At 36.7% G+C, this 17606-nt stretch overlaps 5 protein-coding genes across 5 annotated transcripts; 2 read left to right on the top strand and 3 right to left on the bottom strand.

Annotated features, from left to right (window-relative positions):
• Positions 1–299: 299 nt before the first annotated feature.
• LOC130741309 (uncharacterized) lies at positions 300–2677 on the bottom strand. The gene is made up of 5 exons (XM_057594161.1): positions 2154–2677; positions 1985–2064; positions 1305–1380; positions 873–998; positions 300–780 (listed from the first exon to the last, which is right to left on the bottom strand). Exons 1-5 carry the CDS (start codon positions 2469–2471, stop codon positions 646–648), a joined length of 735 nt encoding a protein of 244 aa, XP_057450144.1. The 5' UTR covers positions 2472–2677; the 3' UTR covers positions 300–645.
• Positions 2678–3652: 975 nt separating this feature from the next.
• On the top strand, positions 3653–6176 carry LOC130741308 (protein PLANT CADMIUM RESISTANCE 10). Its single transcript, XM_057594160.1, has 4 exons — positions 3653–3806; positions 4121–4308; positions 4747–4973; positions 5716–6176. Exons 2-4 carry the CDS (start codon positions 4128–4130, stop codon positions 5881–5883), a joined length of 576 nt encoding a protein of 191 aa, XP_057450143.1. The 5' UTR covers positions 3653–3806; positions 4121–4127; the 3' UTR covers positions 5884–6176.
• Positions 6177–6710: 534 nt separating this feature from the next.
• LOC130741301 (pentatricopeptide repeat-containing protein At1g71420) lies at positions 6711–9798 on the bottom strand. Its single transcript, XM_057594152.1, has one exon. The coding sequence runs from the start codon at positions 9700–9702 to the stop codon at positions 7402–7404; it is 2301 nt and encodes a 766-aa protein (XP_057450135.1). The 5' UTR covers positions 9703–9798; the 3' UTR covers positions 6711–7401.
• A 456-nt stretch (positions 9799–10254) lies between these two features.
• Positions 10255–12967, top strand: LOC130741302 (protein FAR-RED IMPAIRED RESPONSE 1-like). The gene is made up of 3 exons (XM_057594153.1): positions 10255–10405; positions 10495–12449; positions 12566–12967. Coding segments are annotated over exons 1-3 (2010 nt in total). The 5' UTR covers positions 10255–10404; the 3' UTR covers positions 12620–12967.
• Positions 12968–15328: 2361 nt separating this feature from the next.
• LOC130741306 (chalcone synthase 4-like) lies at positions 15329–16965 on the bottom strand. Its single transcript, XM_057594157.1, has 2 exons — positions 16602–16965; positions 15329–16458 (listed from the first exon to the last, which is right to left on the bottom strand). The coding sequence occupies exons 1-2, from the start codon at positions 16777–16779 to the stop codon at positions 15467–15469; spliced, it is 1170 nt and encodes a 389-aa protein (XP_057450140.1). The 5' UTR covers positions 16780–16965; the 3' UTR covers positions 15329–15466.
• Between the last annotated feature and the right edge of the window lie 641 nt (positions 16966–17606).

The following is a 17606-nucleotide window of genomic DNA, read 5'->3' as shown; positions in this document are numbered from 1 at the left end:
ATGACAAAATGAACACGGAAAATATAGAACAAAAAAAAATCTTAAATTGTCTTTATAGAAATAGGCAAATAGCTGAGCTCAACATCTTCATTTCAAACTTCACTTCATTTTTAAGTGAGATACTAAAAACATTGAATATGATTTTATTCCCACACACCATGAGAAATTTGGAGATTCTTGGTTGCAGAAAAATGTTGGCAAGGAAAAGGTAGAAATACTTGGGTTTGCGGCTGAAAGCCTGAAACTGGTGGAAATACTCGTAACTAGAAAGATAAACATAGAGGTTAACATATATGACATGAGAAAATCCATATCACGTCTGAAGTAATCTGTAATTTTTTGCCACAATATTCAGTGTTCACCAAATTATTCTGAACAGCCTCTGTACTGCTGCATCATCCATTTATACAATGACAACTGAAAATGGCACCTTTAACATGCTCTAGAAAATAACTACAAGCTGAACACAAACAATGAAAGGAATCCAAGATCGTAACAGAACAACATTAAGACAATGCCATAGTTTCATTAAAACGCAACTAATCAGACACGGCGGAACAGTACCATTAAAACTTCTATCTTCGACTTGATGTTAGTTGATGGTCATTACAAATGCATACATCTCGTAGTTTAGTGCTTGCTTCTCTATTCACCATCATTCTCCAAATCTTCATTCAAGTGCTGTTGGAATTTTGGTGGCCTTTGAGAATCATCCCAATCCCCAATATCCCTTAATTGTACTTGTGGTGGAGGCAGGTTCTGCTTTCCTTTCTTATTTCCCTTAATCACAATTTACAACCACATTAGAGATAAATACATACACAACCTATTTACAGCATGCTGCTAAAGTTTGTTAATCCCACAAAGAATACCTCTTCAGACATTTCTTCATGCTGATTCAAGTGACCACTCTTCCCAGCACTTGATGATGGCTGGTCACCAATGTTCCTAAATAGTCGAAACCCCTGAATATCTCCATTTCTGATGCTAGCTTCGAGCTATAGCGTAAATTATTCATAGCATGTTTGGATCAGCTTATTTTTTCTCAAAATCAAGCCATAAGCTACTCACATAAACTTCTTCTCATGATTGATTTTGAATTTAGAATAAATTGTAAAAGGATTTCCAAACATGCACTCGATTAGTAAAACAATAAGAGCTACTATAAGGATTCAAAATGGTTAGTCTAAGCTTTGTATCTTTCCTATTAAAGCAATATGTTTGCTAATCAAGATCGAAAATATCAAAATGGCAAGACATGTAACAGGAAATCTAACTATAGAAACAATTTGATAAGGTTGAACCTGAATGTGAACGATGCAGAAGAGAATGCTAGCAATAGGCAGCCAGCTTTCTTCAGGTGAAATTGATAGATTTGTCCTGATGAATCAAAAAATATCACTCTCAAAGTACAAGTCACACATTGTAATTTCAGGCTAAAATTGAAGGATTAATCGGAAAATAAGAGCATTTAAGGAATCACGACATAGGAGGCAAAAGCTCAAGCATCAAGAGTGCAACTTTGAGGTCAAGTGTGATAAAAAAACGGCCACAGATAATCACATTTTTGAAAGCTTATTTGAGCTTATCTTATAACATAATAGGCCCTGTTTGGAAGAGCTTATTTGAGCTTATTTTATAGCATAAGTGCTTATGCTAGTGTTTGAGAGAGCATGTGTAAATAGCTTCCGACAATATCTATAAGTTGTTTTGAGCATATTTTCCATAAGCTATTCAGATTAGCTTATGAATAAGAGCTTATGCTCTCAAATTTAGCTTATGATTTATGAATAAGCGCGCCTATTGTCATAAGTGCTTAATTAAGCTATTTACCAAAACGAACTCTAACTTGATAAACACTTGTCCATGTATCCCTACTCGTAAGTTATTTTGAACTTACTTCACTGAACTTCTGAAATTAAATTATGATTAGTGCTTATGTTTAACCAAATGCACTAAAATGTGTTTGAGAAATGAATGTTACCTGAGATAAGGAGCCAAATAAACAAGTGCAAAGACAGCATAACGTGGTTTGCGGGTATCCAACCATGCGAAAACCCAACTCTGCAAAATAAATTGATTGAAGTGAGTGAAAGAGAGGATGGTAAAGTGAAATAGATGACTTAAGAAGGTATAGAGAGTGAGGGAGTTACCAGCCAATTGAAATAAGGGATGAAGCTAATGATTCCCATGACAGCGAACCTTGCATCGGTTGGTGTGATGGCATCCTCCTCCTCTTCAGGGACAGGGAGGAGAGTCACCGGAAAAAGCAGAGAAGTCAGCATGCAAGCTCCGATCGCCGCAGCAAAGGGGGCATCATCGGAAAACACCGCCTGGCAGGTGAAGTTTGGTTTGGGTTTGAGTCCAATTGGAAATGAATGGTGAGAATGAAGAAGTGCAGGGAATTTGGATTTGAGAGGAGGAAGAGGAGGAGGAGGGCGTGAATGATGAAGCAAAATGTAACGAATCATGGCACTCAACTCAACACATGAACAATCTTCAAATTCGAATCAAAATATCAACATGGAGATGGAGTAATCAAATTCAGTTCCAAACGGTGAAAGAGAAACAAAAGCCACCGAACAAACACTTCTCGGAAAACCAAACACGGCATAGTACACTCACACTGCAGACTTTCACCTGCTTCGAAACCAACAAACGGAGTAGTACTTTGATAATTGGGGGATTTAGCCCTAATAACTTCTTATTATTGCCCTAAGACCCCGTTTGAAAGAGCTTATTTGAGTTTATCTGATAGCATAAGCGCTTATACCAATGTTTGGAAGAACTTACGCAAACAACTTATGGCCTACCATAAGCTGTTTTGAGCTTATTTTCATAAGTTATTCAGGATAGCTTATGAAAAAGAGCTTATGCTTATATATAGCTTATTTTCAATTTACTTTAATAATTTTTTTTAAAATAGCTTATGAATAAGTGCTTATATCATAAGCTCTTATGACTATAAGCGCTTAATTAAGCTATTTTTCCAAACGGGGCCTCAATCTACTACTTTTTTTTCTTACATGGAAAAGTAAATTGCACCCTAAAGGAATAAGTCATTGGATCTCCTCCTACCTAAATCATATGTCTACAATAAGGTAATATGAGCATAGATTATGACTTTTAACTCAAATATCAAAAAGTGAGTTAGCTAACGAGAATGTTATATGACACGACCCAAGGGGTGCACTACACATGACCAAGTGTATTTTAATTTAGGAAATAGTTTAAGTTATAAAATGTGACAATTTTATTTTAAATTTGAATTTAATGACCAATCAGAATCAGTTGTGCATGGTAGTGTTTTTACTTAGTCGTGAGCTTTAGCATTTTCCGTTAGCTAAATCCATCCCACTTTTTGTTTTTGATGGGTGTGACTGAATTCGCTCTCTCAACTCATTTTGCCGCCCTACTAATGGAAGCATGGGTGGCAACCTCACTAGAAGTCGAGGAGTGACCATGGAAAATGAAAGGGTGAAGATGAAATAGAAAAAAGAAATGAGGGATCTTAATTATAAAAAGTTCTTTTATTTTATTTATTTTTTATTTTAAAGTCTTTATATAGGAAATGCTAAAATAATTAAAAAGGAATAAACATTTTATGTTCACATTTTTCTGTTGAAATAAAAAGGTGTTTTTTATCAAAAAATAAAACCCTAAATTATCTATTTACGATAGAAGCCTAAAATAGGAAAATGAACAACAGCAAGCAACAACCTTGGAAGTTGGAAGCTGATCTCAGTCTCAGTCCTTCGTTCCCGTGATCGTCGCTGTTCCTCAGTATCTCAATCTATCCTTCCAAGGTAATTAACATCATTTCCTTTCTCCTTTATTCTTTCTCTGATTACCTCTGTATGCAACTAAGAATGAAGCTTGGGTAAGATCTCATTTCACAGAATTCAATGGTTTCTGTTAATCATAATCAAAATTCGACTTGGAATTTGAGTTCATCGTTTATCTTTTAAAAAATTATAATTAAATTTGAATGTTAGCTGAACCAGGTAAATTTTGATTTTAATCGAAATTGGAGATTCATGGGTCTCATGCTATTCTGTCCAGTTTATGTTTGATGAAATGCTTTTAGAGGAAGTAGTTTTTAATCAATTGCTCCTTGCAGAAGCAATATGAAGAACCAACATGGTTATGTGCCACCTGCTTACATTCCTTTGGGGCAATCAGATTCAGTGGCATTGGATGTTTCTCCACCTCAGGGCAATGAGCAACATAGGACCAGCAATGTATCAAACCAAATCCAGCCTCAGTGGTCTTCTGGAATCTGTGCTTGTTTCGATGATATGCAGAGCTGTATGCTACTTCCTTACCCTGTCACCCTCATTTAATACAAAGGTGCCCCTTGACTATGTTTCAGGAAATTTGCTTGTATCCCTGTTCTTTGAGTTTTAAAATCTGAAAGCAGTATTTTGCACAACACTCAGATGCTTTCTTTTTCTATCAGTATTGGATGGTTTTTAAGTTATGTTTGTACGTATGTTTTTAGGTTATGCTTGTAGGCATGTTAGTTGAACTACAACCCTATCAATGTTTAAAATTTTGACGAAATGCTGAAAACGTAGGCAAAAGGACGTATCAGGGAGTTTGAATAATACATTAATAAGGATATTATCATAATACTTTAATTCATGCATATCTTCTTCTTTTTATGTTTGGTTAATTCTCAAAGATAGAAGGTTAAGACTATTGTTGGTTCAAACATTTAAATTTTGTTTGGTTCAATCTTTGCAGGTTGCATAGGTTGTCTTTGTCCTTGCTTTCTCTTTGGGAAGAATGCAGAATTTCTCGGTTCTGGAACTTTCTTGGGATCATGTGTTACCCATTTTGCATTGTGGGGTCTGGTTAATGTAGGCTGCTGCTTTTTAACTGATGGCTTGCTTTTGGGATTACCTGGATGCCTTGTTTCAACTTATGCTTGTGGCTACCGCAGGACCTTAAGGTCAAAGTATAATTTGCCGGTAATAATATTACAACTATGTTTTACATGAACTCTTATAGCTCATTTTTTCATTCTATTTCCTATTGCGGTTGTTATGTTTCAAACTTTTAATAATTCTGTACAACCCTAAGCCTCCAACATAAACTTTCTATTTAGCTATTGCACTGTTGCTCTTTGAGAGTCTGGTCGATGAAATTTAAGTAGACTATTAAATGGTTCTTAACTGCATAGATTTTAAGAAATTTGCTGATGTATAATAGAGCTGCTTAGATATGCTAATAGGGTTAGTTCAAAAATTCCCAGCTTGTCAATATTACCTATTTTCACATAAAGAAAGAACATCTTGGTAATGCTATCAAGATTAAGAAATGGGCTTATTTTAGAGAAGATGCAATATACTTGCACGACTTGCTAAATTCTCATTTCAAAATACATCCAGTCTAGGCAGTGAGTGCAATAGCAGTATTTTGACTTTGAGGGAAGGCATATTTCTCGTGAAGATGTTTCTTTTGCCGTGGACCTCTGCTAAACTGGCCTTCACCTAAAGAATTTTCCTAGTCCTTCTGTTGTACAACTGGTCCTTGTGTCATGACAATCTATACGTTTTCCCTTTTATATTTACCTAATATTGTGAAATTTGTCGCTTCATATGAATTTCCAAAGTTCGAATCTAATTTTTTTGACTTCTGTAATCATATTAATAAGAAAAGAAAGTTTGTCACGTTGCAAATGCCATAATGATATTCTTTTGTCTTATGAAGGAAGCACCTTGTGGGGACTTTGTTACCCACTGTTGCTGTCATCTGTGTGCCATTTGTCAAGAGTATCGTGAGATACGTGAAAGATCTGGGGATAGTGAAGCCACCGATATGAAGCTGGCTGTAGTTACAGCTCCACCAATCCAGGCAATGCAGTCAGATTCCAAGTAGTAATGCTACTAGCCTGCCCTCCTCATCTATCTATGAATTGAAGGGTTGCAAACTTGGCTGTGGCTTGTGGTTCATTACGCGCTTCAAGTTCAAGCAGTTATACCATAATGCTGATTATCAATTTTTTTCAGTTTTCCTTATCCAGTTCTCTTTTGAGAAAACTAGAAGATTATAAAAAACTCAGTTGTAAATGAAATTTTAGTATGTACAGTGGCTAGTTATGTTACTTTTTCATTGTCATGTTTACTCTTTTTTCATTCATGATAAAGGAAACAACTTATCCCGTGGTATTACCTAAAGTGTCCTTATCAGGATCATTCCAACTTGTTCTTCCAGAGATTTGCCTCTCCTGGAGTAGGTTTATGCTTTATCTTTATGTGATTTGCTGACCAACATAGAAACTAAGCCTTTCCGGGTCAATTATTGAGTAGGGTTTATGTTTGAGATTTATGTCATCGGCCTTCCAAGTAGAAACTATGCTTTTTGGGTTATGTGCACGTGTGGATTATAGTTGGCAGCATCCAAACCCCAGCTCGCAGTATGCATGCTGAGATTCGTCCATGATTCACAAAATCACGTTAGCTCAGTAAACATGATTTTGAGCATCAAATAATGGTTTGAGTAGGTAAAAGCAATGGAAATTTTTCTTTTTGATTAAATTAAACTATAGTTTCCAACCAAAATTCAAGAAACCAAGTTAACTAGGCTAGTTATTTTCCGGGTTTCACTTTCTTTTTATCCCATTCTCACACTTTTTTTTCTCTCATTCTCTATATAGCATCACTCATCATCTCTCACAATAACATTTCTTCCATTCTTATCGTTTTCTTAATTTTGGTGTACTTGGGGTGTTGAGCAAACTTATTCCTTATTTTTCTGTACTCGAGAGGGACAGGGACAGAAACAATCATAAAAGCAGAGGCGTTAAGTTGTATTATATGATAAAGTCAAATTGGTAAAAATTCATACAATGTGGAGCTAAGCCAAGATGTGGAACTGAAGAGAACTAAATTCTAGAGAAAATGAAGTTTATTACATTTTAAGTTCAACATATTCATGAACTAAAGAAGCAGCTAACAGTGTCCTCCGTACAATTGCATTTCACTTATGTTCAGCAAGTTGCGTTTCCTCGATTGAAGTAACATGACAAAGAGGCTATGTTGGACATCTAATGATAGCTGGAATGAAATGAAATAAGATGAGATGGAATGTAACGTAAGCTAGCTATGATTCCATTATTTGCATATTTTGTGATAACATTCGGATGGAAAGAAATAAAAAAATGTTTCCATCCCACATTCCCCAAATCAAGAGAGATAAAAGGAGATGTTTGGGATAGAATGGAACATAATACATCTCATTAGATTCCATTCCATCAACATTCCAAACAATAGAACTTGGCGTCACTTCATTTTATCTCCTTTCTACCAATCCAAATATAGCCAAAATCTAGTTGAGAAGTGCAACTAGTGTGTGATCAACAGTCATTACAACCACAGGGGGAATCCAGGTGGCATGTTACCAATAGTCATTACAAGAGCATGTTGCATTTTTGAAATGGTGAAAGCGGTTTGAATCTCTCACAACAATCTCCTTCTGAAATAGATTTGATGCTAATTTCATGAAGTTATGGCAATCAGCACAAATACGGATATTCTTCATTATCTTAATGACATTACCACCACAAGGCAAATTTCCTTCATTCATTATGGCAAATACCAATGCCATCTTCTCACTGTGATGAAACAATTGGTCTTCTTTGTGCTCCACTTCTGTGTCATACAAGGCTAAGGTAATCTCTGGCACATAACCCATTTCTTTCAATTGTCCAATCAATATCTCGAGACGGCTTTGTATGGCCTCCTTGTGAGGATGATGATGACCACCGGAGGTGAACTCATGAACCTGCTTCCCAACCTCAACCCAGCTTAATCCAGGTTGTTTTTTCACTCTAGAGTCTCTCATTTCCTTCCTAATTAAGCCAGCTTCAATAAAACTACCTTCAGAGGAATATATGTTTGACATTTGTACGTATCCCAATGAATTTTTAGGATCTAACTCTTTAAACTTTTCAGCTGCAATTCTGGCCAAGCGAGTCTCCCCATGCTTCCGGCAGGATCCGAGTAATGAACTCCAAATCACAGAATCAGGTTTCATTGGCATTGTATGTATCAAATCCTCAGCCTCAGATATCTTCCCAACTCGCCCATAAAGGTCAACCATGCAGGCATAGTGATCTAGTTGAGGAACAATGCCATGATTATCAGACATGGAGTTGAAAATTTCCACTCCTTCTTCAACAAGTCCAGCATGACTGCATGCTGAGAGAAGCGCGACAAAGGTTGTAGAATCTGGATGGACATCCAATTTCTTAAAGAGCTCCAGTGCATCTTTAGCTTTCCCATGCAAGGCATAAGACTTGAGCATCGAATTCCAAGAAACCAAGTCATGGCAACACATTTCATCAAATACTTGTTCAGACAAAGCTAAGGAACCAGACCTCGCATAAGCATGTATCAAGGCATTTGAAAGAACTGTATCTTTCTGAAACCCTCTTTTAATTACTTGTGAGTGAACTGCCAGGGCTTGTTGCTCAGTCACAAAGTATGCGCAAGCTTTTAAGGCAATGGAGAATGTATGCCAGTCCGGCACAAAATTCTCACGGTGAAGTTGGCAGAAAAGGAGGAAAGCCTGCTCAGGATCCTGATCTGCCAACACGGTTATAATAGCAGTCCATGACACAATATCTTGTTTCCCACTTGTATCAAGGAAGAGCCTATAACAGTCAGAAATTTGTCCTCCAAGATTTGCATAAGATTTTACCAATGCAGTTACCACTTCAACTTCTGAAATAAGACCGGTTTTTGTAGCGAGACAGTGCAGCACAAAACAGTTCCTGAGAGGTATGTTCAATTCATCAAAAGCACTGCATTCATTCAAGGAAGAGAAGACACTAAGTAGTGTGGCACGGTCAAACCCGATTCCACTGCAGTACATATGTGCGAAAAGACGTATGGCTTTGTCCCCAAGTCCACGAAATTGGAAACCTGCAATCATTGAATTCCAAGATATAAGATTTCTAAACTCCATTGACTTGAACATGGTCCAGGCATCATCTCCTGTTGGATCATAACCTCCATGAAAACCACCAGAGCACTTGCTATACATTGTAATGAGAGCATTTGCAACATACACACTGGCATCCAAAGAAATTTTCAAAGCAACTGCATGTACCTGCATGCCACATTTGATGTCGTGCTCCTCGCAAGCGCTCAGCAAACTTGCAAAAGCAAACTCATTGGGGCGATAGTGAGCCAACAAACCAGAGAATAGATAGAAACACTCTCTGATCAGGCCACATTGTGCATACCCAGAAATGAGAGCAGTCCAAGAAACAATGTTTCTGCGCGGCATTTGATCGAACACGTAACGAGCATATTCTAAGTGGCCACACTTAGAGTACATGTTTACAAGGTGGTTAGTGAGAAAGAGATCATTTTGAATTGTGGGGTCTTTGTGAAGTATGTAATTGTGCAGAGCCATGCCTTGTTGGAGGCACTTGTTCTTGGCACAAGCATGGAACAGAGAGGCATAGGTTTGAAGGGACAGAGAAGAGTGAGTGAGGATGTGTTTGTCGTGGGTGTAGAGAAGTGAAAGAGCTTCTTCAAGGTTGCCTTGCAGAGAAAGAGCTCGTATCTGTGCATCAATGTTTGTGGATATGGTGGTTTCTGGTTCAGCAGCAACCATAGAAATACATAGATTCTGCAACATACAACGTTTGGGGAACACATGGCGCGCTAGGTTGCTGGACCGTAGCATCAAATCATATTGGTTTGTTAAAAATTCTTTCAAAAGAAATTGTAAATAAGTTCTCCCCTCCCATGATGTTTAAGGTAGTGGATTTTCGTCACGGGATGATAGTTTAAGTAGTTAGAGTTATGTGACATATGAATTAGCGTGGGAGGTTCAAGAATTAATTTCTGGATAGTATAATTTTTTTTGAGATTAATTTCTATGCACCGACGGTGTAAAAAGTTTTACACCATCATTCAATCACAACCTTCCATTTCCAATTTTTAGATATTCTTAAATTTAAAATTAATTGTAAGCTAACAAAATTGAGGAATGTGATTGAATGATGGTGTAAAACTTATTTACACCGTCGGTGCATAGAAATTAATCTCATTTTTTTTTTTATCTTTTCATGTACAAAAAATGTAGTGAATTTTCCAAATGTAAAAATAAAAAAATGTTTAAGGTTGTGGTAGAAATGTAATTATCAGTCTAATTTTCATAATGGTTATTATTATGTAATTTCCTATTATGCACACGTAGAGGCACGACACACACGACTATATTAAATACAATTGAAATTTTGCCCAAAACAGAAACCCCTAATAGCTGTCTGTCTTCGTCTTCCTCTTCCTCACAGTATCGTTGCCTTCCTTCTAAACTGTGCAGCCACTGCAGTCATCAGATCCCTTTAATTTGTGGTAGCCGCTGGTGTCATCCCTTTGCCAGAGTAAGGAATTTCTTATTTATTTATACATATACTCTAATTAATTCATTTGCTTAGTTGATTAATTTGCATTTTCAAATCTCTTGAAATAGTGGAAGAAATAATTGAAGAGCAAATAAATGATGGAAATCAACAACATGATGATAGTTTAGAAGTAAATGCTGCTGCTGATCAAGATCAGGAACCTAAAGTTGGGATGTCATTTAGCTCTGAAGATGAAGTTACCCGGTACTATCTTAATTATGCTAGAAGTATGGGATTTGGAACTTCTAAAATAAATACAAGAAAAAGAGATGATGGAAAAAAATATTTTACTCTAGGATGTAGTCGCGCCAGAAAGTATGTGAGTAATTCAAAGAATCTTTTGAAGCCTAATCCTACTGTAGGGGTGCAGTGTAAGGCTAGATTGAATGCATGTATGTCTTCAGATGGAACAGTTGTGATTTCTAGAGTTGTTCTTGAGCATAATCATGAGCTAAGCCTAACTAAAGCAGGCTATGTTAGACGCAACAAGAATTTGGATCCTTGTATAAAAAGGAGATTGAGACTCAATGATCAAGCTGAAATTGATGGGAGCAGGAATTTTCAATCTTCGGTTGTTGAAGCAAATGGGTATGACAGTCTTACCTTTGGAGAGAAAGATAGAAATTATATAGACAAAATAAGACGACTAAGACTTGGTACAGGAGATGCTGAAGTAATTCAGAGCTATTTTGATAGAATGCAAAAACAAAATAGTCAATTTTACTATAGAATGGATGTGGATGATAAAAGTCATTTACGGAATGTATTCTGGGCAAATGCTAGGTCTAGGGCAGCATGTGAATATTTTGGTGAAGTCATAACATTTGACACCACGTACTTAACAAACAAGTATTACATGCCTGTTGCTGCTTTTGTTGGAGTAAATCACCATGGTCAATCTGTGTTGCTAGGTTGTGCTCTATTGTCAAATGAGGATACTCAAACTTTTACTTGGTTGTTCTCAACTTGGTTAGAATGCATGCATGAACGTGCTCCGAATGCTATGATTACTGATCAAGATAGAGCAATGAAAAATGCCATTGATATTGTTTTTCCAAATGCTCGTCACCGGTGGTGCTTATGGCATATAATGAAAAAGGTACCAAAAAAGTTAGGTAAACACTCTGATTATGAGTCTATGAAGACAGTTTTGCATGGTGTTGTATATGATTCTTTAAGTAAGGGTGAATTCATGGAGAGATGGGAGAAAATGATTAAAGATTATGAACTACATGCCAATGAATGGTTGAAAGAGATATTTGATGAGAGATATCGCTGGGTTCCTGTGTATGTGAAAGACACATTTTGGGCTGGAATGTCAACAACACAACGTAGTGAAAGTGTGAACTCATTTTTCGATGGGTATGTGAACTCAAAGACTGCATTGAAACAATTTCTTGAACAATATGACATTGCATTGAGAGATAAAGTTGAAAAAGAAAGCATGGCTGATTTTGGTTCATTTAATGCAGAAATTGCTTGTGTAAGTATTTTTGGCTTCGAGTCCCAGTTCCAAAAAGCATTTACCAATGCAAAGTTCAAAGAATTTCAAGCAGAGATTTCTTCTATGATGTATTGTAATACTTGCTTTGATAGATTGGATGGCTTGAAGTCAATATTTTCTGTTACAGAAAGTAAGAAATTATATGACAAAATGAAATATGTAGTCTTCAATGTATCCTTTGATGAAGAAAACTTGCAATGTACATGCTACTTATTTGAGTTCAAAGGTATTTTATGTAGACACATCCTTTCTGTGCTTAAGCTCAAAGATAAAACAGAGTCAGTGCCACCTTCTTATGTTTTCTCACATTGGAGGAAGGATATAAAAAGGAGGCACACACTTATTAGATGTGGTTTTGATCATTTAGCTGGGAATATTGAATTGCAACGACTCAATAAAGCTTGTGATGCCTTTCATGAAGTTGCTTTTATGGGGATAAATACTGATGAAGATTTATTGAAAGTTATGAATTGGATCGACAACTTAAAGACAGAGTTAAGCAGTAAAGAACTATTACAGGTATTTTTTTTTTTTTTGATAGGCACTATTACAGGTATTAATTGATTATTTTTGGATAATATGATTATAATTTTATATAAATCATTAATTGCTTTGTCCCTGTGTCTTTTTTGTAGGCACAACAACATATAGATAATCATCCCTCTGGTCTGAATGGTCCGGCATCATAAAAGAGTCATGAAGAAACCACTACTGAGACATGAGAGAGTCATATTTGCTACTTTCAATTGCATAGATGTTGATGTTGTTAAATAGAGGTTACTTTTGGGATTATTTGTGTAGGTTTTTTATCAGATTATTAATTTTGAAAATGTAACCTGATTCTGGTGTTCAAATTTGTTCTCATTACTTGTTCAGTTTTTCTGTATGAAAGTCTTTGTGTTGCAACAGTTTTATGAATGGAGCTGCTTGTTGCTTCACTCTAACACCAAGGTTGAGTCTGGTCACATATTACTCGTGATAGCTGATAAGGATCCATTTCTTCTTATGACAAAGCACAATTTTAATTCTGGTATTCACTTGCGACGTAATGAACTGGTGCCGATGTTAGTATAGTGGTTCTTACCATTTTCAATACTGTAACCAATGTAAAGCAATAATGAGACAAAAACTGATTGATTGAGGGTACCATTTTGTTGCAAACCAAATTTTCAAGCACGTAATTGAAAAAGACATGGCTGACAAGAATCAGGTCATGCCCAGCTGACAAGTATCAACAATTTTGGTATTTCATTGACAAGTATCAGTTTCGTTTGGCATTACAAACAAAGTATACTATCTATATCAGTTCCATTTGACTATTTTTTTGGGTATATCAGAAAATTTCAGTTCCATTTGACAAGAATCAGTTCATGTATTTTTAACTCAATGAAAATAAACAATAACTGGCATTACATCACTAATGTACACAGTACAAGTTCATATGTACCAATACCATACATAAACATAAAAGCCATTTTTATATTGACTCCAGCCTATATCAGGCATCATGGAAAGTATAAATGTCTAGCTTTGATCCCCTTCAGCGCTAGCACGTTTCCAAGCTCCCCCGGAAAAACCAGCTTCACTTGCACTTGAACCTCCATTGATGAGAATGTCATATTACCAATGTAGTTCTTCTTCTTGGCAGCTTCATCAGCTTGCCTCTCAGACATATCATTCATCAATTTATTCAGAATGGTCATGCCTTTAATACCCTGTACACATACTGCTTGTACCCTTCTTCACTTCTCCTTTTCCTCCTTCTTTTCTCTTTACCTTGATACTATTCTTGGGACTCGGGAACAGAATTAATTCTGAAACAAATAAAAATAAAGCGTTAGGAGGCCTCAACAGTTTATTTGAAAAGAATCATATATGTAACAAACCAGGCAAGATAACTATTGCAGCTCAAGCTTCACGTTTTTCAGATACAAATTCTCTCCGAGCAGGACAAGGCATCACAGGAAGTCACAAATGTTATAGTAGAAGGGCGACTGCATAGCATGCCCACCCCTCAAAACCTCATTGAGAGTTTAAATCCAAGGTGTCTATGCCACACCAATGATGGTCACTGCCACCCCTAAGCTTCTGGAAATGAAGTACTTCCCTTTTACAGTACACACAAGGGATCTCATTGTCATCATCATGTGTCAACTGTCAACCCGGTTTAACCAGCAAACGAGGACATTGCAGAAAACCTTAATTTTCTTTCTACTAACTGGTATCCAGCTAGTCATGTACATAACATTTAAATCACAATGAGGATTGCAGATTATTGGAAAACAATAACAAAACAACTATCTAATGGGATTAAAAGACAACAAAATAGTTACAGCACGTCAGCACCTCATCAAACTTTTTGGCCCTTATAAATGTCTTCATAAGCGTCGTATAGGTGACCGGATCAGGGCTAACACCCTTCATAAAGTTACAGCAATACCATCAGAAATTGAAAATGATTGCATTAATAAAGAAGGAATAATTAAAATTCTTTACAAAGTGAACAGGGAGAACACAGGACAAAAATACCTTCCACACTACAAAGTACAAACGACTTGGCTTACTTCACACATCAAGCTAGAAAGCACCAAAATCTCTTCAAATGCAACGAAGTAATCAATCTAGATACCTAAAGGCCCTAATATCTACAACTCAAAATTCAGCAGTATACCATCATTAATTAAAAAGCTCACCAATTTACCCAAGCAAGCGAAGATAAATAACAACAATGCAACAAACCTTGAATTCATCACATTAGGTACTTGATGTATGGATGGAGCAAAAACTCGAAATGAAAACCAAAGATTCAAAATTCAAAAAAGCACTCCAATACACCTATTTCACCTGCACTTTCTATAGTTAACAACTAGCTTGCTGTTCAAAGAAGACATGTACTAAGGCTCAGGAAGTAATACCAATTACCAATATGGAAGAACAAAGATGTAAGTGGGGACAGACTTCAAGTAGTGACTTTGACAATGAAACATTTCCAAGCCCCCTAATTAGAATCTCTCTTGCTTTTTCTGCATTCCCGGAAGCTTATTGACAATAAAAGACTATTTCTACACAATCAAGTTTTGCATCAGAAGGACAAAAGTATAAATATGTTAGACGGAATAAAAGAATAGTCATGTTACACTTTAAGTTATGATTCTTATTTCTTTGAGAAGCACACAAAGCACCAAGATAATTATCATTTAACAGAACGCAGACAGGTTACCAAAAAGAGTAGCTAAGCTTAATCAGTGATACTGTAAGTAGTTCATCTTCTAAAACCAATGGAAAATACCAATGTTAAAATTAAGAAGCATCCAACAAAGAAACAAGCTTCAAGCATCTCTATTAAACAACATTTATCTCTTACTAGTTACTAGTAAAGTATTCATTTTCCAAACAAATGAAAAAAGCAATCAGCCATTCATTATTTTAATTTGAACATACATAATCAAACTCAATATGAGTCTTTTTTCTTCCTCACAGATACACAAACTAGAGAATTTGTGAGTTGTTACAAAATAATCAAACAATCAAGCATATTAAATAGTCACACTACGCAAAACAACAGTTTCAATGGTAAGTCCAGGTCCGAAACCGAATAGCACACCCCATTCAAGTCCTTCACCGGTGGTTTGGAGTCCATCTTGAGCTGATTTCTTTCTCATTTCATCTAAGATGAATAGGACACATGCACTTGACATGTTACCATATTCACTTAGCACTTCTCTAGTGGCTCTCATCTTTTCAGGTTTCAAGCTCAACTTCTGCTCAACTTGGTCTAGAATTGCTGGGCCACCTGGGTGTGCAATCCAAAAAATTGAGTTGTAATCAGATATGCCTAGTGGTTGGAAGGCCTCAATTAGTGCTTTCTCAATGTTTTTTGAAACAATCCCAGGAACATCTTTAAGGAGATGAAATGTCAATCCAACTTCGCGAAGGTGACCATCAATGGCTCCTTCACTATCTGGAGCAATTGTCTGTGCAGTCCAAACTAGCTCAAACAAAGGCTTCTCAACTTCTGGTACTGGATCGGAACCAACAATGAGTGCGGCTGCTCCATCTCCAAACAATGCTTGCCCAACAAGGCTGTCTAGGTGAGTGTCACTGGGGCCACGGAAGGTAACTGCAGTAAGTTCAGAACAAACAACGAGTACACGAGCACCTTTGTTGTTCTCAGCCAAGTCCTTAGCCAAACGAAGCACCGTACCACCTGCAAAGCATCCTTGTTGGTACATCATGTACCTTTTCACATATGGGCGAAGGCCTAAGAGTTTGGTGAGTTGATAATCAGCACCGGGCATGTCCACACCACTTGTAGTGCAAAAGATTAAGTGGGTAATCTTGGACTTAGGCTGACCCCATTCTTTGATAGCCTTGACAGCAGCTTCTTTGCCTAGTCTAGGTACCTCTACGACCACCATGTCTTGCCTAGCATCCAGAGAAGGTGCCATATAAGCGCACATGTTGGGGTTCTCTTTCAAAAGATCTTCAGTCAAGTGCATATATCTCTTCTTGATCATAGACTTGTCACCTGAAATGAATTATAAAGAAACAACATTAGTACAACAAAATCAAGAAAATACGAAAAATCAATCTGATAATGACTAGTCTGTCTAGCAATGTAAATAAATGGTATATAGAAAAAATGGAGCTAGAGAGAAAAAGAATGCTTACACATGCGCTGAAATTTCTCCTTGAGCTCAGTTTTGTGTTCACTGTTGGTGACTCTGAAGTAGAAATCAGGGTAAGTGCTTTGATCAACACAGTTGGGAGGGTTTGCAGTGCCAATAGCAAAGATGGTTGCAGGGCCTTCAGCCCTCTGAGCCTTGCGAATCTCAGCTACACTCACCATCTTTAAATTCTTTGTCTCTGAAATGAAGTTTGTAAGACAAGTAATTTGGGAAGGAAATGAAGAAGCAGTTCGAAATTGAGCTGAATTGGCAGATAGTTGCAGTTGGACTTGTTGTTCGGTTGTGGTGTGGAAACTTGAGTGGGGAGAAGGGAATTTATATGCATGTATGGGATAATGGGAAGGTGGATGATGTGGAAAGGGAATTGGAGTGTGGTAGCTCAATATCACGTTCCATGTTTGGTGATTTGGTCAATTGCTTGCTCCCTGGCTGCGCAGTCAATGGCGGCTTTTATCAGTTTATGTTTTAAGACCCTCTTAGCTCATTGTTTCAGTTTTATTGACTAATTGGCTTATTTTTACGTGCTATTTAGGCAATTGTAACAAGTAAAATGTTTTCCATAAAAAAAACACAAGTTAAATGTTTGGGAAGGCATTCAGTGCATGTAGATGTAGTACTTACAAGTAAAGTGAGAAATAAAGGGAAAAATAAGCTATGGTGTCTCTACTGTTGGTGTGTATTGTTCTAAGAATGAGTTGCTTGAAGGTGTCTTAAATGATTTCCACAAAAGTAACTCTTGAAAATATAATATAAAACCACTTGGAATTTTTTATCCAACGATTTAAACTTTTAGAATAATTTCTTCATAGTAACTATCTCGGTTCACAAATCACCAACAATAACGACATCTCAAATATACATAATTTTTCTCTCTATCTCTCTTTCTACCACATCATATTATACATCACATGTATCCCTCTTCTTCTCATTTTCCTATTGTCCTTATTTGAGTGTATAGATGGAAAGTGGGTGTAAAAATATTTCCGCT

The sequence above is a fragment of the Lotus japonicus genome, chromosome 2, assembly GCF_012489685.1.
Source record: "Lotus japonicus ecotype B-129 chromosome 2, LjGifu_v1.2".
NCBI classification, from domain to species: domain Eukaryota; kingdom Viridiplantae; phylum Streptophyta; class Magnoliopsida; order Fabales; family Fabaceae; genus Lotus; species Lotus japonicus.
The sequence above is the reverse complement of the archived record's forward strand: the minus strand, read 5'-3'. Positions and strand labels throughout refer to the sequence as shown.

Excerpts from the sequence above, each read along its gene's own strand:
- LOC130741309 (XM_057594161.1), bottom strand. The coding sequence starts at position 2,471 with ATGATTCGTTACATTTTGCTTCATCATTCACGCCCTCCTCCTCCTCTT. Across the intron at positions 999-1,304 it reads TCTGCATCGTTCACATTCAG|CTCGAAGCTAGCATCAGAAA; the intron begins GTTCAACCTTAT and ends TTTACGCTATAG. Across the intron at positions 781-872 it reads ATGAAGAAATGTCTGAAGAG|GGAAATAAGAAAGGAAAGCA; the intron begins GTATTCTTTGTG and ends ATTGTGATTAAG.
- LOC130741308 (XM_057594160.1), top strand. The coding sequence starts at position 4,128 with ATGAAGAACCAACATGGTTATGTGCCACCTGCTTACATTCCTTTGGGG. Across the intron at positions 4,309-4,746 it reads TTTCGATGATATGCAGAGCT|GTTGCATAGGTTGTCTTTGT; the intron begins GTATGCTACTTC and ends CAATCTTTGCAG. Across the intron at positions 4,974-5,715 it reads GGTCAAAGTATAATTTGCCG|GAAGCACCTTGTGGGGACTT; the intron begins GTAATAATATTA and ends TGTCTTATGAAG.
- LOC130741301 (XM_057594152.1), bottom strand. The coding sequence starts at position 9,702 with ATGCTACGGTCCAGCAACCTAGCGCGCCATGTGTTCCCCAAACGTTGT.
- LOC130741302 (XM_057594153.1), top strand. Across the intron at positions 12,450-12,565 it reads GCAGTAAAGAACTATTACAG|GCACAACAACATATAGATAA; the intron begins GTATTTTTTTTT and ends TCTTTTTTGTAG.
- LOC130741306 (XM_057594157.1), bottom strand. The coding sequence starts at position 16,779 with ATGGTGAGTGTAGCTGAGATTCGCAAGGCTCAGAGGGCTGAAGGCCCT. Across the intron at positions 16,459-16,601 it reads GGAGAAATTTCAGCGCATGT|GTGACAAGTCTATGATCAAG; the intron begins GTAAGCATTCTT and ends AATTCATTTCAG.